We start from the raw sequence: 21113 nt of genomic DNA on the forward strand, positions 1-21113 counted from the left end.
GTGATGTCGAGCTATAATAATGTGCTATAATAAACTGTTGTAAATGTAGTTTTGTATTCAGCAAATGGAAATGCAAGTTAATGGTTTACCAGAATGTTAGGAAACAGTCTATGTGTACATATGAGGTAAGTGTAGCCTCATCATGCACTGTTCCTGAAGTTATAACTGAAGTTTCCAGAGTTCAGTAAAAGTTTTTTCAATGATGTTTCATGTGTTACTCTGTGCATACATTGTAATGATTTCTTTTAAATCCAGGTTTAAAAAACGAATGCTGATAGAACAACTTGAGAGTTTTCTGGAAGAAATCCATCGCAGATCCAATCAGGTCAACCATATCAACAGCAGCTAAGAAACTGCACATAAGAGAGCCACAGCAGGGCACTGCTGTTCTTACTTGCATTCATTTTTGACATGCACTCTTATCTCAAGTTCCTGTACCTGCAAGAATGAGAAGCTGCTCAATAAAATGATGAGAAGTATCCATCATCCTTTTTTTTTCACTTCTGTTATTTTTGTAATGTGAAAAATACTACAAAAACATTTTTATTTAATTAAATTGAGAACTTCTTGCTTGTCATGGACATAAGTGTCACTTTCCCTCAGGTTCTATTTTTCTTAATCTAATCTTCAAAACTATCACCTCTTAAGGTTGAACTTTGCCAAAAAGTTGCTTTGTAATTTTCAAAAAAAAAAAGCACATACATTAAGCAAGGTAATGTTTTGTATATACAGTTATTTTGGATATATTATTGTAAGTTGTATAAATGTATTTTGAAAAATATTTAAGAAAAGCACTTTTGTTATTCCATCAATAAAATCTCTATTTTAATCTTTGTGTAGGTTTGAGTACAGTTTTTATTGGAATGATTTGTTTTACCTTTCCTTTCCAGAGCTTCTGTGTTCTGGTGTCAGTGTTAAAGAAGAGTGGTTTTCTATAACTGGATATTTTGCTCTTAATCAGAGAATGAGTGCAAGAGAGCTAATGCTGAATTGTAGCTACAGTAGGGTATCTTGTGTGCTTTGCAATTTGGTGACCAGCATAACAAAGTGATGTTTTGTATGCACATGCACAGCCATGACAGACCCTGGAGTTTTATTGAGGAATGCAGTGCAGTAAAGAAGGGGTCAGTAGTATTTGATGAAGGCAGCACAGAGGTTTCCTGTGTCAGAAGATTTTACGAGTTTACAAGTGCAGGAGCAGCCACAGGGTGCTTCTTCCTGGACACAAAATATCACTGACTGGTTTACTGGCCATGTCTTTCAGCTGTGCCAGATGCTCCGAGTTATCTGGAAGGCGTTGTTTGATTCAGTGGGAACTGTATAAAGTGGTCTTTTCTGATGCTTTTCTTGGGAGTTAGTTGTTTGCAGTCTTCACCCAAAATCTTTATGGGCCTGGGTTTCTGATGCTTGTGCCATGAGTTGCTGAACGCTTGCCATATCCCGACTTCTGTCAGGATACTGAAAAACCCCCATTTTTCTTGATGCCAGTAGTCACAATCAGCATTCTTCTGGAATGTCCATTCTATGTTCTGTACACTTCAAAGGCAGTGGAGGTAGTACTGCTACCTTTTTTGGCAATATTTGTTTGGTCACTGAGTGGGTATTTCTGCTTCTTACCTGCTCTGTCTGGAACAGGCTGCCCTGGCAAGCGGTAGAATTGCCATCCTTGAAAATATTCAAGAAGGGTGTAGGTGTGGTGTTTAGAGACTAGGTTTAGTGGTGAACTTGGCAGTGCTGGGTTAGTGATTGGACTCTGTTTTGAGAAGTTTTTTCCAACCTTAATGATTCTATGATTCCGTGTCAGTTTTGAAACAGCCTTTCAACTTTTTATTTTCAATGCATTTAACTGCTTGCTTGTTACCTTCTATATCAGCTGGATTATAACTGTCTGAGGTCACATTGGATTTCAGCTTTATTCTTAAGCTTTTGACTTCAGGACAGGGAAATACAATTGTGCTTGAAAAATAACATCACAAAGCTTTTTTTGTGGGTTGCTTTCATTCTGATGACCTACATACTCAAACAGTCAAGCTGACTTTAGGCATGATGAAGTTGAAGAGAAGCTGTTGGGTCATATTATTAAACATTTAGGAGGCTAAACCTGTTCCACTTTCTTGCAAATGTTTATTTGGATACTGTCTTTGCTGTAGTTGTGGTGCTGATGATTCCTAGACAGCTCTACATTTCAGCAGTGTCTACAATGTCATAAGGTAGTGGAGAGCTTTTGTTTGTTTATTGTTGGAAAAGTGATAGGCTTAAAACTGTTTTTTAATAAATGCATACAATGTAGCCTTTAATTTCATTGGAGGAAAGCTCATCATAGGACGAACAGAAGTCGGGTATGCATTTAGTGCTTGTTATGAAGGATTTGTAACTCTTCCTATAAAAAGTATGGAACCTGTAAATTAAAACAATATTAACATTATTTCAGTTTGAGGCCACATCTCCAAAGTGTAGTACAGTTTAAACATGTAAGTTAGCAGATCATAGAATCGTTCATTACATGTATGAAAAAACTGACTGCAATTGCGTGTTTGTCTTAAAATTGAAACATTTCTGTATTAAAAACACATTTCCAAATAATTGGTAGCCCAAACCAGGAACCAAAATCTGAAAAATCTGCCGAAGTCTGAAACTTATGCTGAGCAAAACAGAACCTAAGTTCATTGCTTTGTTGTTTGTATTTTAGTTACAGAAGAAAATGAAATTACTACCTCAGATTCACTGGATTTGTTTGATTGTTCATATTGCTGTTACCTTTTGCCTGTCCTTCAAAGGGTATGTGCTCAAACCTGAAATTCAGATTAAAAAACTCTATTTTTTCCAATTTTTTTGAGCAGAACTATGCTAATTTAAGTATTGAGAAACATAGTTCTGCTATTACTAGAAAACTGATGCAATAACTACTTCTGGTCTACATAAAGATCATTATGAACTTTATAGGCATAGAAGTTTTAAGCACTTCTAGACAGGTGGATGGAGAATAGAACTTGTTTACCTGTTCAAGTTTTCCATACCTCAAAAACATGAATCACTAAGTCTGAGAAAACAAAATTACTATTTTCACTTTTTGCATTAAAAAGCCTGAATTACAGAAATGTATTTTTGATTGAGTTGATTGGAAAGTATGTATTTTATGCTTCACATAAAAATCCTATTTTACAATCTGATTTCCTTCCCCTTTATATAATTTATATGTGTGTTGTAAACTGACATTTTATTCACCGAAGTAAGTTTGTTCTTAATCCTGAAGAGTCTGTGGCTCATGTTTCATAGGTGAGCTTTTTAATGCCTTTTTGTTTTAAAATGCTGCCTTTGCCAAGTAAAATACTTTTGTTCATTGACTGGTAATAATTCCCAAAGTATATTTAAAACAAAATTCCAACCAAGTCAGTAATTTTCTCTTTGGGTGCTTGCACTGTGGTCAAAATTTAAGATAGGAATTTTTAAACAAAATGTTACATACACAGGTATTCACTGACTAAGAGAACAGCGTGTGGTGCTTGGAAGCAGATAAGGGAAACGATTCCTGTCTTTGTGCTAGGCCCCAGTGTTTTACTGAGCCTTACAAATGTCTGTAAGTTCCTTGAAAATCTAAATGGGTGACCCCAGTTATGTGAGAAATGTGATGATTCAAACGATTTTTAGGAAAATAATTCAGATGCAAAATTACTGCATTGTTAAGAATGATGAGTTGTTGCAAATTGGCCTGGTGCTTCGGAGTGGCAAATACCCGCTTAATGGTGCATAATGGAGTTCTTTATTATTGCCAGCAAGCCATAGGATGTTTTCTTTTGGCAGACATTCCAGAGTAACTTATTGTGATTGAATGTGTGAAATGAGACTTATAATCCACTAGTGAAGCTAAAGGAGTGCTGTGATGCTTCAGTTTAAGACATCCTCTGTGGTTCTGTTTGGTTATTTTGGGTAGTTTTTGTCTAGGGGCTAGGAGAGGTCATTTGGAAGAAAAGAGTTAACAGTTGCAAAGAAACATTTTTTTGTCGGAAGTCTGTTTGCTATCAGTATAGGCATAGATAAGTTTCCTTTAAAGGGAAAGGCTTCTATTTTAAGTACTTCAGATGTTAATCCAGCTGGTCTAGCCTGTTTGTAATTTGAATTGCCCTGGAGAGCTCAGTTCCTGATGCTGAAGCATTCAGCATCTGTAAGATCTCTCTAGTGCCTATAGTTTTGGTAGAAATTTTTTGAGCACATACTGCATGTCCAAAGAAGAGGCTAATCTGGTTTCCTAGACTTCTATGACTATTATACATTATTTTTTAGGAAATTAAAATCTATACTTTAAAACCACAAACCCCACTGTTTCCATGGTTATTTGAAGTTTCCTGGAGTGAAGAATGGTGTTCTATTTGTATTGGTTCCAGTGCTACTTGTGAGGGATTCTGCTCCTGAAAGGCAGAGCATGCATACCTGTATTAGCTTGTCTCAGGAAAAATGTGAAAGGTCGATCTGCTTTGAAAATAGGTGTTCGAGATCTTTTTAGTAAGACCATTGCTGTAATGCAACAAAGAAAACATCAGTAAAATGCGTCTGCTTCCATACAGTGCACTCAAGCTCTGTATATCTCAGTACCTTGACTTTTGAGTGCAAGACTAAAACAACAATTTTATCCAACAGTGAAATCAGTCTGACAGTATTAACAAGTCAGGAGTTGTGAGACTACGTGCAGTGATTTGTGCATATTTCAATGCTGGAAGGCGTCTGCCCGGTGTTGGATCTCAAAGGCAATTTTTGTTGTCATCACATCCCTAACTCTGCTGAAGTCATACTGCGCTATTGCCTCACCTGTTAGCCAATTCCTAGCCATGCTGTTCTGGTGAAAAAGATAAGCAAGGCACAAATATAGCTCCTTGTCCACTTTAGGAGACAAACAACAGAGAAATACCTACATGATCCTGTAATTTGTCTTGTCAGAGCTCTCAACAACAGCTTAAGTATCATCAACTCAGTTTATGACTCTTTCCTCTCTGGTTGTGGGTTAATTGTCAGATTAAATAAAGAGTTTTTAAGAATTATTATGACTCAGCTATTATTAAAATCGGTCTTGTTTAATTAAATTCTTCCTTTTAGCTCTATAGTATTAACAATACATTGTCATGCCCCCACCCCCTGAAAAAACAAAAACAATAAAAAACCCCACCAGATCTGGATTATTTTTTGGACAGTTAAACAATGGAATTAATTTGAAAATTCAAGTAAGACACAATAAAATTAGTTTGAGAAGGCACTGGTTTAGTGCTTGTAAAAAAGAATGTGCCTAGTTTCAAGTCATCATGTGACAAGATCCAAAACTCTTAAAGTAGACAATAAATGTTGCACTTTTAAAAATCTGCTTGTCAGCTTGGTCTGACTGGAGTTAAGGGATATTTTGGCATTGGTTTCAAGGGGATAAAGGTCTATTCTCCTTAGTTGTTGTATGTAATTGAAGTCACTTAAAAGCTTTTATTTTTGTATAGGGCTTACCACAAAATTACTTAAATTATTACTGCTCCAATAGAGATTAAAACTGTTACAGAACTTAAAACTGTACAGTTCTGCAGAAAGGTTAACCTAGTTGTGACAGATGTTCTCTGTATACCCCCATATGTACACATGTCTTAGGGTTGTTTCTAGAGGAATACTGAATACATCAGTTCAGGTGTGCTCAGGTTCTTTTTGTCATTGCAACTATGGGATGTTGGAGTGAGGGCATGTGCAACAGATTGGGCACCACAGTGACATGCATTGCATGCTCTCTGCGTGCCTCTTGAATTCCTTCCTGGGAGCAGGGAGAGGTGGTAGCTCAAGAAACGAGAAGTTTGTCTGAATATTTGATTTACCTGTAGCACCTGATGCTTTTGTACCATCTTCTGTTACTTCAATTTCTGCTTTGTGAATAGCTTCTGAAATATAAAGACTATCTTGCTCTGCAAAACCCCAAAAATTAGTAAGTTATTTTCTGCATTTCAATATGAACTTCCTTAAAAAATAATCAGAATGGTTTTACATTTTTTCTTTCCCTGCAGAATCTAAGATTCCCATAACTACTAGGTATTTCAGCCTTTGACTGTTTTCCCACTGTATGGATAACAGTGGATTGAATGCTGAATGGGAGTTACTAGTTTGAGAGGTCTTCAGGTTGTGGTGGAAGGCAAAGTTTACATGGTGAATATAGAAACTTTAACAGAGTGAGGACAATGAAAGAACTGAAGAACCTTTGGATGGGAAAATGTAGAAAAAAGTGCTGTTCAGGAACAAACAATGGTGACATAAAATCAATCTTGGAAAATAAATAATTTCAGAAAGACACTAGAGAGTCCGCTTTTTCCCAGCTGCCTGCAAAAGGCAGAAAGCAGGAAAGATTGTGATGTTTTGAAGTTTTTTCTTTCTTGTCTGAATTCAATGATCAAGTCCAACATGTAGATGAAATCAAAGAAATGTTAAAAGAGCATTTCATCTTTGTCCAGTCAGAAAAACTGGCATGGAAGCAAGCATGACAAAATTAGAGAAAGGAAGAATTTTAAAAGTAGATAAATCTTGCATATTTTCCAGGGGGAAAAAAAGATATGAGCTTTCAGGTATAAAAAAGCTATTTCAGGTCTGAAACGAAGTTACACCTTTGTTTGCTAAGTGTAATCTGAGAGTAAATATTCTGAAGATTATCCTGCTTCATATGGAGGAGGAAATGAAAGCTTACCTATTTTTTTTTTCAACTATCTATTGATTAAGTGAAAGATACATTTTCCTTGTAAATTCTACCTTACATAACTCTTAGAACCCTACTGCTCTGACACAGTGCTGTAAGAACTAAAAAGCATCTCAACATATCCTTTGTTCCATAACCCTGCCAGGGCAGGATCACCTACTTCTAAAGCCTTATCCTGTATGCCAAAAGGAAGCTGCTAAATTACATTGTTTATGGAATTCATTTCCCCAAAGTATTTATCTTATTTAAATAAGTATTAACTTTATAAAAATACATCCGTGTGTAGTTTATCAGTATATTAACATTTATTTGCAATAAGCAAAGCAGCAATGAGCAGTAACAAATTATTTTAATGTGCATCTATGTGCAGTTTGAGATCTATATTGCAATAGAACATTGCTATGTTCAATTTTAAAAGCAGCATAAAAAACTCCATGAGTAATGTGCCTTCTGAGCTTCATCTCAGGACAGCAACTTTTCTGTAAAAGTAGGTTTGTCTGAATTGGAGCAATTTCATTTATTCAATCACATGCACAAGAATGTGAGCTTCTTGCTGGGCAGCTACCATTCCCAAGTCTTTACTGTGAGCAGAAATGACTAAGTTGAAATATTTTATTGCTGGAAGTAGTCAAAAGAAAAAGGTAATTTGGAATTTTAAGAAAAAAATATTAAATGGGGACAAATTTTCCTAGGAGCAGAAGAATTTCAGTGTTCCAAACTCAAGAATTTGATCATAACAACCGTATTTAGCAAAGGGATGTCTACTGATTACTGGATTAGCAAGGCAATATAGCCTAGGCACAAACCAGTATTGTTTGCAGTGTCAGGAGCTGCAATATAGACTTGTTGGACCAGCATCCCTCACTGTTAATAATGATTTAAAAGCACAAATAGTAATGCAAGTTTTAGTAAAGCATCCTAAATTTCTGAATAAATAATCAGTTTTCCAAGCCTACACTGTCTTGACAGTTTTAATCTTAAAGACAAGAAAAAAAGTTCAAGGCCAAAACCAAACCTGTCCTTTTCAAGTTCCTCTTTCCTACAAAACAGCTGAAAATACAATTGCAGTTGAGTGTGAATTGTGCTTCAGAGTTACACAGATAAAGAAGTACAATCAATTTGTAAGACCCAGGTCTAACAAACATTCAAATGTAAGAGTCTACAACTATTGGGTTAGTGATAATTTTGTATTCAGTCTGTATCCTTACCTGAAATGCCTTTAAAATTAGCAGTGATGGGGTTGAATGCATCTCTAATTCCCAAGGCAGAAAGAACTGTCTTTAGGTCAAAAAGGCTTTGAATACTGAACCTGAAATTAATATGATAGACTTTATTTAAATGCAGGATTTGTAGAGTTTTATAGAATTAAAAGGCATTAACAGATATGATTTATTTCAAGCCTTTGTATTTCATCCATCTCTTCCTGTATCAGCCCAGTGCATTGTCTGATTAAGTGTATTTGTGGAAAAGTAGCTCACCACCTGAAGACATTAACAGAAGGAATCACTCACTACTCTCTGTTGCAATCAGATTGCTACTAAGTCTTCTTGACATGTAAATTCTGCATTTTCCCAAAGTGTTCTCTTTCTAATATTATTTTTGGCTATAGCAAATGGCCCTTGAAAACATTTCCCAAAAATTAGCTTGAAGAAAACAAATATTAATGTACACAGTGGTTTTCAGTGCTTTGTTAATGTGATGAAGATGTTGTAGGAGGTGTGTAATGAAACCCTTCCATGCCAAAATCCATACAATAGATATAGCCACATAAAGCCTTCTGCACCTAAGTCCTCCTGGTATGTAGTTGCATTCGAGTAGATGATAGAAAATACCTGCAGCATAAGTGTTTGCTAAAACAACTGACTGAAGTGGAAAATGGATGAGTGAAACCTGCTCTATGCATGGAAAAATGGTTATGACTACTGGAGGGGGACCAAGCTCTGTCCAGTGCTTTTTTAGTACTCTAGCAAGTTTAAAAAAATACAAATTAGTGTGTCTTTAGGAGGTTATATGTTTATTCTTCCTTAAATAAAGGGGAAAATGAGTGTGGGAATGGTCCAGCAACATTTCTCTGGTTTAGATCCTTAAAAGATTTATACCCCAAACAATTAGTAAGTAAAAGCTGTAGGATCAACTGAAATACCCAGGTTTTTTAACCTTAGGTTTTTTAGTACAGAGTGTAACCAGAAAGTCTTGTCATTCCTGGCTCACCTCTCTGTGGTTTATGAAAGGGTTAGAGCATCTCTGATAATGTGATGAATAATGAAACCAAAAGAATGTAATTTGATTTTACTCACACAATGCTTATGTCAGCACTGTCACATGGAATTCTGACAGCTGAAGTAGTGAATCCATTGTGCTAACATTGCTTACCTAGGCAGAAAAATGTCCATCTTTGTTCTCTTCAAGCTGTTGGCCCAGAGGGTTATGGTTTTGGCAGAAAGGTGAGACTCAATCTGGGACAAAGGTATTCTTTTGTGGCTGGGAAGAACTAGGAACATGCTGAGTTTCTCTCCCAGGTAGGGTAACTCAACCACGCTGAAAGCCTCGAGAGCTGCAGTCTGGAACTGGCCTGTGGGTGGGCAAAGAGAGATCTTATTTCATCATTCAGGTGGGAAGAAAACCCCGAACCCACAACCCTTGCTGGAGTCAGCAGACAGTTCAGAGCAGTTGTGGTGCCATGTAAGGAGTGGTCTCCTGCACTTGGGCTCCTGCAGCCCGCTCAGGTTTGCTGTTAACTCACAGCAATCTCACCTGAACAGAGCTGAGTGTGTCAGAGACAGATATCTTGGCAGAGCAATGCTACTGCCACTGATAATACCTGAAGAACCACCTAAACAGACCATAGGTATTTTATTACTTTGCTGCATAACAGCTCTTCTCCTTGCTCAGTTTGGGGACAAAAAACCCAAAACTACCAAGGCAATGACAGCAGTGATGACTCTTCTCACAATGCATGTTCTTTGAATAAACTTACAATTTTATCACATTTTTCACTAATATTTTACTACAACAGATAGGAATTACAAAAACAAAATGCAAAGTGTCTTGATTAATTGAAACATACTTTGGCTCATGTTTCCATCTTTACTACCTTTAAAAATAAGTTTTAACCTTATTTCAAGAAAAAGAACAGTTGTATTAAACAAGAGCTAATATATGCTTATTTAAACATTAACTATTTATGTTTTATTTAAGCACCAACTTTATAATTTTTTAAATTCTAGGCAGAGACCTATCACAATCATATCACAGATGAAGGTCGTAAAAAGTAGTCTAAAACGTAAAAGCTGGAGAGCTTCCAAACTTGCAATTAGTTTTCAGTAATTTGTAACAGCCATTTAAAGGTACCATTTTCTTCCCATATACCAAAAAACAATCCAGGCTTTTCTAATGGACTCTGTTACACAGTAGAACAGATTTGGCTGTCACAATTTTGCTTCCTTGTTTTTTCACCTGAGAATCCAATAAGTAGCATTTCAGGAACACTCAGCAATAGTTAATGTGCCAGGAGTTAACTGCAACTTAGCTATGAGATGCAAGTGAAAATCTTACTGCCTTACTGCAGACCATGCAAAATATTGAATTTACATCTCCTTCACCCAGCTGTAGCAGCTGTCTCTTCAAGGGTAGATGCTCACACTGTTTGAGTCAGTAAATAACTGTATATAGACAGCTCATGTTCATAATACCTAAATATTTGGCAATGGCTATAGGATGTCTCAAATAGTGTACAGTGTTTGTTAGTTTTGTGGATATGGACTAGATAGGATTCATTATGTGTTGATTGTTCTGCTAGATTAAATTTTAGGCTCTTAGATCAGCCCTCCTGCCTTGCAATCTGGAGAGAATTGCTCTGTTCAAACCAACTCCCAGCATGTGGATCATTTGCTGGGAAAAGATGTTCTGGTTTCTAATGGGCAGGCAAGGAAGATTTATATTTGCAGTGCACTGGACATTAATGGTATAATTTGTGGGCATGCTGATACTTTGAAGTTAGCAGATTCTCCACAAAGGCTTTACAGTCCTTATTTATTAATTAGAAAGAGAATCAAAGGCTTTAGATTATTGAGTCAGAACACTTCGTGTTCCTTGCTTGAACTAATTTTGAGCATCCCATAAGAATTACACATATGCTAAATTAGAATTTGAACATCGTTAACAAATTGCTTGGAAAAATTAATATGTAAAATAGTTTTGGTGTTTAAGAAGTGTGTATGAACAGCAATGTTGACATTTTCTTAGAGCAGGCTTACTTGTCCCCAGGCTGGTTTGTTCTGCGTGGCAGTGTTAAAAGGATAAACAATGTTGTAAATGCTGCAATTGGTAACAGGCCACTGCTTATCTTTCTCACTCTGTGTTTTGAATCCTGGTGGGACACAGCTGCTATAATTTAGTAATGAAGGAAAGTCATCTCAGTCCTCTGTTTAGTTGTATTGAGCCAGTCTTTTGCATTAATTTAAAACTGATTTGTTAGAAATATGTTCGGATTTTTTAGTGACAAAGATTGAATTGGCCCACTGAAATCTGACAACCAGCAAATTTTAAATGGTCCCTTCTATTTTGGCTTTTCTCAAAAGTCTCTCCAGCTGCAGACAGCTCACACGTTTCAGGCTGAGTGAAAGGTAATCTAAGTATTTTGTCTTTCCTTCTCTGTACAAAAATTTAGTGCTTTAGCTACCTACATAAGGATGATAGGATGGAGTTCCTTGTGTGTAGGCAAGTGGTCAGCAGAGCACAACAAATGATTTCACATCAACTTTGCAAGGACTCTGGAGCAAATATATGTCAGACAATGCAGCTCAGCTGTGGAATTCCTGGTAATTGGCTTTACCTGAGATCTCTGATTGTACAAGCAGCAGCAACTCCTGCCTTTTGTCATTTAATAATCTGGGGCCTGGATGATCACCATCCCAGAATATGAGAAGAGCTTGGACGTGGAATTGAAAATGAGTCAGCAAAGGTTTTTAATAGCTGGAGGATTCAGTTGCTTCCTACGACTAGGAAACAGGAGTTCATTTGTAAGAAAAAGAAGGCAATCTGGGAAGCTTTAGGTCTGTCTTAGAGAAGCTTTAGGACATACTCTGGGGAAAAGAAAGATCAGGTCACAGAGAGAAATAGAAAGTGAGATAAATTGCAATATCATGTATGCTGCCAAACAAAACTAAAAACTTTTTTGGCTATACTTAACTTGAGTTAACTAATTTGACAAAAAGCATAGAACCAGCCATCCAGTTTTAGGTAAAATGTTAAACATTGTTTCATTGTGCCACAGGTAGAAGTAGTGGCACTTTGAACCAGAAAGGAAAGGCAGCAAGCAGCCACTTGAAGGGGAAACTACAATGAGCAAAGGTACAAGAGGTTGTAAAGAGTCACCAGTAGCTTTCCAAAGTATCATCAATGCTTAAGACTTTTACCAAAGACAAACAGTGAGACTGCCATGAAGACTGGGGTGGTGGAAACGAAATGGTGGGTCAAAACCACACTGAAGTTATATACCTCTGGAGATTTCCCTTCCCTTGATTTACCTAAGAAAAAAGTTCCAAAAGCAAAAAGGCCGAGGTGGGGGCCAACCTTGAGTAACCACCCCGAGCTGGTTCTGCAATACACTACGCAAGGTATTTTTATCAAGACATCGAAATTGTGAAAGCATTTTATCAGGCATGTGTGTGCCCTCATTGAAAGTTTTGTGTACATTTCTGGTCACTTATTTTCAAGAAAGATTAATTTAAATTGGAAAAATGCAAAAAAGAGCTAGTAGAGATTCTGGAGCGTTTGGTTTTTGAATAGTCTAGAAGAGCCTGGCATCTTCATCTTAACTATCAGGAAATTGAGAGAAAACTTGGTGACTTGCAATTACATTTGGGACTAAATGTCAAAGCTGAAGAGAAACTATTTAACTTAAAGGATAAAGCAAGGCAGGATGTTAAGTGATATAAATCTCTCTTGAAAAAAATTTAGATTTGGAATTTGAAAGGTTTTTTACACAAATGCAGTTCTGAAATACAGAGTAGGTGGGAAAAGAGCTTTTTATATTTTGAAAGAGATTGTATAGCTAACTGGCATTATTCCTGGTGGCAGAAAATTAAGCCTCTGCAGCATGAGTCCTTCTGTCAGCAACCCACATACATCAAGCCTTTGAAAGTAGCCTACACTGTATTCATATATTATACAAATAAAAGTTTGACCTATATTTATACTGTTTTGAGCCCATACTGGTATATCTGGTATAAATGACATAAGAACTTCTCTTGTTTTTGTAGAATTTGTCCCTGAAGACCTGCAGTTTTTCCCTAAAGCCTTGGAGACAGGCTCTGACCAGTGCTGGTGCTCCTGGTTATGCTCTGCTCCCTCTGGTGCGTGCACATTCAAGGGACCCAACATGGACCTCTGTCATGGGGTCAGATTTGCTTCCTACTCTAGTCCCTTCCTAGCCACTTTGTTTAACCAGCTCCATGCTATTGTAAGGGATATTGCAGTACCCTCAGTCTCTCATCTTTCATTCTCCTGTCATGATATATTGATGCCTTTTGGTTGTTTCCTACAGCTGACAAGTTTGTTATGGAGTACTGGAGGTGTTGGTCTGTGAGGGATGAGACATGGACAGTAGATATTTTAGGAACCATTTTGAACCCAGGATGTGTTTCATAATTGCCTGGAATTATGAGGAGTCAATTTGGTCACCTGGATGGTCTCTTCATTTGATGAGACTTCTTCTGAGACTTCTCCAAGCTGGGAAAACAACACATCTTAGCGTGGTATCTGTGGAAATTAAATAAATCTGTTCCATATTGCACAGTAGATCAAATATGTAACAAGGATAGTTACCGTAGTTAACTTCAGCTGTGTGGTGCATGGTGGGCACTTTCAGGGTTGAGCCCTCTGGCGTGGTAAAAGGCAACATCTGGGAATCCATAAAGGAAAACTTTTTTTGCCACATGCTTCTGAAGTACAGGGTGCTCACCAGGGTGACCTGGCTGAGCGATGACCCGGTGCTCTCCAATGTCATTCCACGCACATCCCCACCTGCATGGAAAAGAGACAAGGGAGGGGGACACATGCAGTCCTACATGCCCAGACCCAAAGATCAGGTCCATGTGACTGCATAAAGCAAGCTGAGACCACTGTCCCTCCCTAAGGCTAAGAGGCACAACATACAAGGCACTGCTCTACCTTCTCTTCCCCACCTACACATGGACCTCACTGGAGTTGCCTGTTGGCCCATGCTCTTTTTTATTCCCCATTTTGACTTTTTCAATTCGGAGTCTGACTGCTGCACTTTTGCCCCTGTGTATCACCCATAGCACTGTGAAAACATTCAACGTCATGAATATGGTCCAAAGGGAATTTGGCTGCTCCTAATTAAAGCTGAGAACACTGCAAAGGATTGCCTTTTTAAAAATTAAGGGAACAAGGCTGTGGTTGGTGGTGTCTCTGGAGCCTGAGACGACTACCTGTGTTGTTTTAGAGTCTGTGTTCCAGCCTGAGCACCGGAGAAAGAGTTGGGAGATGTCTTCTATTGTTTCCAGAAGTTGTTTATTTTATCTAATCTAAAGGTTCTTTCCCTGACTAGCTGAGGTCTGTTCAGCAGGTCAGTCTCAGGCACACTGCCCGCCCTTGGGGCTGCATTATCTTTTTATACTATTAACTATGTAAACATTATTTACAATTATCTTTCAATACTTATTACTTATATTGTACAGTCTGGTTCTACTGTAAACCAATGTAAAAATGCCAACATCACCCAAAAGATGGATCCCAAGAAGAAGGAGAAAGAAGGACAAAACACGCCCAGATTCCTCCATCTTGACCCCAGACCCTTATTATAAACAATCTTAAAAACCTACTTTTTCACCTTATAATAATCTAACTTATACTCTACTTGTGTTTTGTGACTTGTAATTCTTTGTATAAGGGTGGTAGTTTTTCCCAGGGAGAGAAATCAAAGGCACAGGGGTTCTGGTGACTGTGCCAAGGTTCCTGAGCCCCCTGCCTGGGTCTCGAACCGTCCAGGGAAGCCAGAGGGACGTCTTGGGTTCCCACACAAGACCAAGCGGTAACCAGCTTGACACTGCTTACAGATTCAAACCTATTTCAGCTCTTTGTTCACATGACAAGTGAGTGTTAACACAAGAATTAGGTTTCCTGGCTTTCAACCTTGATTTGGACAACATGGAGTGTGGCAAAAAACTATGCTTGGTTAAATGCAGCTTCTCCCATAATCCTTATTTAACATTCCATTCATGTGCAACCATTCTCGTGGGTCCCTATGGTACCTGCAAAGTCAGTGGTGATCCATTCCTGTGCGTGGCTGGTGTTGGGGTCACTGAGGTTGGTTTGCAGCAGGCTGCTGTTGGCCCAGTGCGAGGCACGCTCAGCGAAGTCGGGCGAGAGCTGCACACTCGCATCCAAAAAGAGGGAACATCCCAGCTGGACCACTGTGCCTTGGCTGGAGTCAGTCACTGCTTCATCCGTCGTGTACAGGAAATCCTGCATGCTTTGGTCTGCCAGGCAAGAGAGAGAAGCTGTAATTGCTGTGCTGAGGCTAAGGACAGCAGAGATTGCCCCAGGGCTCTGCAGCTCAGCTCCAGTGCTGACACCGGTGTCCTCTGACTGTTAAAGCCCTGTAAGCACCAGAGCACCCTTGACTTTATGGAGAATTCCTGTCAAGCACTGCTGCCACGGGCAGTGATGCACTGGGCGTTGGAAAGCTGTCTTCATGTGTCTGTAGAAATCACTCTAGTGCAGACGTGTCAAATGGCTGATCTCACGTCAGGCTCACAGCTCTATGAAGACACAGCTCTTAACAGTTCACAAGGGAGTTATTCTTTCTTGGGCACTCTCTGAGTGCCCACCAGGGAGGTCTACTACCTCTATCCATGACTGGCTGTGCTGGCAATGCCCAACACCACTATCTCCTTCTCCTGATGTTATCCACCTATCCTAGGAAAGGCATTTCCCTGATGGTCCCTCTGACACCTCTGGCCCTTAGGTGGTGTTTGATTTCTTTAAGGATGGTGTCCCAAACTGGCCCAGTATTGCTGATGAACCCTGGCAATCCTAAACTAAGCTGATAGGTTTCTTCATGTGCTACAAGTGACTCCTTGTCATAACAGTGGGCTTTTTTTTTTTTTATAAAACTGACATGGTCTGAGGTGTAAAGTGTTATTCTTGTGTATTTTGCATTAGTATAGAAGCACTTGGTGAGCTCTCTGCAAGATGTGAGAAGTCAAAGATGGTAAATCAGAAGCAGGGATGGATGTGAGGAGTTGTACCCCAAGCTTGTGACTTCACTAAAGTGCTTAGCTAACCAAACTCCTGAATTCTTATGTGGACAAATTGCTCTAAATTGCTTTAATAAAACAGCAAGGAGAAATAATTTTAAAGCATGTCATTTTGTCTGTACTGTCTAGAGATACATCCTATTATGCATTGTTTTTGTTAGCACTACAATAAAGGTGAACAAGTTTTCCAAACATTGAAAGTTTACAAGTGCATGTAAGAGCAGATTCTCTGTGAGCAGTAAATGAACCATTAATGTTTTCATTGTTTTCAGCCTACTAAGGTTTTAACCATATCCTTCATCATTGTTTAGGGCAGACCAACAGAAACATTAATGCAAACATCTACTGGAAGATAGGAATTTTATCGTATACGCAATACATATACAATTTGGGTTTATTCATCTTAAAGGAAACTTCATCTAAGCATTTATTTATTTGATTTAGACCATTTGAGGATGTGGTTTCCTTCCCCTTTACTGGAAATATGCTGTATACCAATAACAACAGATCCCATCCTACTTTATTTTCACATACATGCATTAATATTACTGAAAGCCAAAGTTCATGTGGTTTATGCTACAGATAGCTAAAACGGAGATAAAATGTCTGCTTGACATGATGTGCCACATGAGAAGAAGAGAGCATAAAAGACCTAGCGGGTCATGAACAACACCTGCACTTCTCTGTTATATTTTCTGTGGAGATCTGTGCTTGAATTTTGCTTTGAAATGTTATTTTGTAAGGTCCTTTCATAATAACTGAGCCCCTAATGACCAGAAGTGTCAAGCAAGGCATAATCCTTGCATGAATTAATGTTGTTTAGGAATTGAATTTACAGAAATAGGAGCCCCGTGGGCAAGACTTTGCTATATCATCTGCTTGTAATTTAGATGCACTGTCCCTGCGTCAGTGCATGCAGCTGTATCTGTATGGATCAGCCAGAGTTACCTCTTATTGCTGTGGTGGGGTTGAATATCAGTGCTGTACAGAATGGTGGTGGTGGCTGAGGCTGGTTACACCGTGGGACAATTACTGTGGGTTTTAGTCTTCATACCCCAAAGGTAAATTTTATGCTGAGAAGCAGCAGTGTTCTCTCTATACATAAGTATTGTATGTAAGCTGCAAATTTTGAAGATGAGGCAGTTGTCTGCTTTTCATAAACATTCTGCCCATAATGTAAAATAGTTTTTGACATGTGATTTGAGATGGTAGGATAATCCAGAGCTAAAATGAAAACAGCATCCTTAAATTCAGCTGACTTAATGCTGGATTTAAAGACATCTGTCTTTCCCATATCCCTTCCAAATTCCCAGTGAGTTTTATATTTTAGCCTTCTTTCAAGGAAAGATGCAATTGCACCATCCATCTGCCAGTGTATATCTCTGTCTGCCACTCTCCTTCTGGTAACTTTTCATCTTTTTGGCCAGTTGTAATAGCATTAGAAAAGTCTTGAGGATAATTCAGCTTCTACAGGTTTCATAAAATTTCTTAGTGGGATAGGAGAGAAAACCACTGTTCTCTGCCTGGAAGTTCTTTGCAGAGCACACAAAGGAGACCAGGACACAGTGGACACAATGGACCTCTGGCAAACCTGGAGCAATTATGCTGTTCATGGAAGCAGCTTTTCTAGATGTAGCTGTATTTTGTGACATAAGAGAGTAAGTAATGATTCAGAAAAAAGAGGAATAATAACCTGTGTGTCAACTACTCCCTTGAGTTTCCTTTGTCCATCAGATACCTGTCTGTCAAAGGTGGAGAAAACTACATCTTGCAGTGAAAGAGAAAGCTAAAGTTTAGTATGATGTGTGCAATTCCTGTCACCATCTTAAAGCTGTTTATTTTTAAATTATTGCAAAATGTTAGACAATAAGTATTTTTTAAAGTACATTACCATGAATGCTGTATCCTAGGGCATCTTGCAGCTCTGCTAATGTGTTTCCCTGAGCTCCAAACTGCAGCAGCTCCAAAGAAACAGCAACACTTGCTGGAGAGACTACCAGGTTGGTCCTGTTCTCTGCTTCAGACATGTGCCGGTAGAGACTGATGGCAAATTCAGTCTTCAGCTCTTTCAGCTCATCATAGGAGATGCAGCTCCCTTTGGTTAAGCAGCAAGCAGACAGCATAAATGCGGAGAATAAAATGGGCAACATGAAGATGAGCTGGGAACAGTCTCCACCAGCTAATACCTGCAATTAATGACACAGATATATTTAGAAAAGTAACAGGCTGAGCTGGCAGAGGAACTTTCCATCGATGAGATATCACTTGTAATAGTAATGACCACTGTTAAAATACTTTTCCAGGTTTACTCAGTAGCTACTGAGAAAAGAAAAAGAAAAAGAAAGAAAAAGAAAAAGAAAAAGAAAAAGAAAAAATAAAAAGAAAAAAGTAGGAAATATGTATGGATGTGCTGATGACTCTGTTGACTAACAAGAACTGAATTTTCCAAAAGCATATAAGATGGTTGGCCATTACAGAATGTGGAGATACAAAGCCTCTTGGTTAAAAATTAGCTACCTGCACACATGATGGGACACCTCAGTGCAGTCTCCATGCTGCAGAGCACCCACAGCTCCTTTCTGTCCCCAGCAGAAAGGCGGTCACACACAGCACTCCCAGGAGGAAGGCCACCCCTCATGAGGTGCAAAAATATAATTGGAGGCTCCAAGATGGGTTTTGGATATAAGTTTGCAAAAGACTGGCTTTAAATCCCCCCCAGGTATTCCTTGTATGAAATTCATGCCAGCGAAAGAAAAGGTGGCATTTGCAAAAGGCTTCAGTGCTTGCAGCACAAAATCACCACATTGGATTTTTTATGGGAAATCAAGCACTGGTCAACATTATATTAAGAGACCCTTAGATTAATATTTAAAGGAATAATGTTAAAATGAGAGAGTAGCTTTCCTTACAGAATTTCACCTTCTGAAGATTGTACACAAGTATGTTTTAAAAATTACTGCACCTTCTTTCAACTCAGGATTTCCTACAAATCTTTCTCGATGCCCTTTGCTCTAGAGAGCACCTCTAATGCTTCGTATTTACTCACAGTTAGCTCTGTTAAATTGTCTTGCTTTTCTGTGTCCTTCTTGATGCCTGAATGGAAGCTGCCTATGAAGGTCTTGTCTCCTTCTTTAATAGGTAGTGGAGCAAAGACTAAGTCATGAGACTGCATTTAAAGGGATAGTCAGTGATCAGAGTCTCTGTCGGCGATGTCTGTACCACTCTGTCCAAATTCCTGTAGGCTACAAGCTCTATGGAGAGCCAGGCAAAGCAGCATGCCACTGACCAGCAAATCCAAGGCAAGGAACAAAAAGGTACTCATGGTGATAGAGTCAGCAACTTCCTTGCAAGCCCTGCTAGAGCCTCATGAGACTTGTGACCTGCTGGTACCGAGCAAGGCATCTCCTATCTCTCTTCCCACCCCCCTCTTTCTTTTATATGAATTCCATTGATTCCTCTACCACAAAGGGGAAGAGAAAGGGCTCTCTGTGTACCAGGCACACAGCTATTTTTTTACCCCCACTTTGAAACTGTATTCAGAAATCCCATGCAATTAAAATGTCTTTATTTCACTTTTTTTTAAAATTAATGCCATCCAAAATAGCAAGATTTTCTTTCACTCTTTACTTTCCAGAGGGAAAGAAACAACAAAGTGCTGTGCTTAAAGGAGAGCAAATGAGGAAGGGGCTGCTTTGAGTGGACCAGAAGCAGAAGAGCTGTTGTTGTGACTGCTTTAAAAGCAGTTGCAGCTGTTCGTGGCTTTCTTTGTGTGATGGGATCAAATCCTGCCCATCACATCCACAGGTTCAGCCTCACAGCTTCACCATGTCACCTAAGACAAGCAAGATTTGGCTTAAAAATTAATGTAAAACTGCAGCTTATTGATCTTCCCAGAGTTTGATGCTATACACTTGGCTATTTCATTATACACATTCTTGTTGCAAATGGGAAAGAAGACATTGGGAAAAAAGGCATCACAATCAAACAATAATTTAGTTGCTGCTGTTTCACTCTTAGCAGGGAAGGAACAGCCACACAATGGAATTAGGGCCCAAGAGAGGATGAGGCAATGAGCATCTCTTATTCTGTTCTTGTGCTGTTCCTCTCTTTCTGCTGTTCGGAGAATATGCCAGAATAGATGCAGACACTGGGGTCTGTTTCAGGATCCTGAGATTTAGAGTGCATTCCTGCAAGGACAGATGAAGCACAAGAGCTTGGTCTGTCACAGTCTAATACAACAGGCAGAAATGTAATTTTGCCACAGATTTCAATGGCAGTATCTTCACACTGAAAATTACATTTGGGCTTAGGGGTTTGGCTGAATGAGGGCCTCTCTGCTGAAGTTATCATTAACAGTTTCCACTGGAGAGGAAATGTGTTCAGAGGGAATGAAACAGAGGCCACCATGTGATTTCTCCAAGGGCTCGGAGCTGTCAATAGATAAATTAGCTCTGGCCCCTGGTGTGAACTGTACACTGAGTTTGATGTGGTATTCCCAGAGGCTCTGGACCTGAAAAGACATTTCTTCTGTTCCTTTCTTGATACTCTCCTGTGGATTTAGTAAGATTTAAACAAAGGTGGGGAACCCCTGAAGGTTTTAGGTATTACTATGTAAAAATAACATTCAATTCCCACTTTACCCATTTCAATTCCCCATTTAAAAATGTTGCTATTCAGATTTGGGGTATGTATTTATGGAAGACATAATTAAAAACTAGACCTGGTAAAAATGTTGTATAAGACAGCATAATTTCAGTGGGAAAGAGAAAAAAGTGTTCTGAGTCTTGTCTCATCAAAAAGGAGGCTTAGAAATTGGAGTGTTTGTTTCAAATCTTCCCTCTCTGCCACTGTTTTAGGAAAGGAAAGCTGTGGAGGAATCTTTTCAGCAAAAATAGTGTTTGCAGACCAGCAGAGAGGACTTCAGAAAACTCAGACTGGATCAACATTGTTCAAAGCAATCATGGGGAATAGGAAATGTGCCTTACATATAATGAGTAGGAAAGATATCCATTGTTGAATGATGAGAAAGGTAGGAGACAGTGGAGTAAGAAAGAAGTGAGAGTCAGTGAAACTAGCTGTGGCTAAAAAGTAAGTGTAGAAGCCTGGGGTACGGTTATGAACATTTA

The 21113-nt window shown here is 38.8% G+C and overlaps 2 protein-coding genes across 5 annotated transcripts in view; one reads left to right on the forward strand and one right to left on the reverse strand.

Moving 5' to 3' along the window:
- Window positions 1-835, forward strand: part of INTS6 (integrator complex subunit 6) — a 38808-nt gene extending 37973 nt beyond the window's left edge. For all 3 annotated transcript variants that reach the window (XM_033051341.2, XM_033051340.1, XM_033051342.1), the window contains one exon: window positions 256-835. In XM_033051341.2, the coding sequence (XP_032907232.1) occupies window positions 256-349 (94 nt within the window). In that variant the 3' untranslated portion in view covers window positions 350-835. The remainder of the gene's footprint in view (window positions 1-255) is intronic.
- SERPINE3 (serpin family E member 3) lies at window positions 510-19197 on the reverse strand. 2 transcript variants are annotated; one of them, XM_033051345.1, is made up of 9 exons: window positions 19034-19197; window positions 17879-18173; window positions 14980-15207; window positions 13532-13729; window positions 9077-9275; window positions 7912-8012; window positions 5838-5924; window positions 4429-4512; window positions 510-2398 (listed from the first exon to the last, which is right to left on the reverse strand). In XM_033051345.1, exons 1-9 carry the CDS (start codon window positions 19157-19159, stop codon window positions 2358-2360), a joined length of 1359 nt encoding a protein of 452 aa, XP_032907236.1. In that variant the 5' UTR covers window positions 19160-19197; the 3' UTR covers window positions 510-2357. The 2 variants fall into 2 exon arrangements, with proteins under 2 accessions (XP_032907236.1, XP_032907235.1); XM_033051344.1 differs by having other exon boundaries at window positions 510-4512.
- Window positions 19198-21113: the final 1916 nt, after the last annotated feature.

Source organism: Catharus ustulatus, chromosome 2 (assembly GCF_009819885.2).
Source record: "Catharus ustulatus isolate bCatUst1 chromosome 2, bCatUst1.pri.v2, whole genome shotgun sequence".
NCBI lineage: Eukaryota > Metazoa > Chordata > Aves > Passeriformes > Turdidae > Catharus > Catharus ustulatus.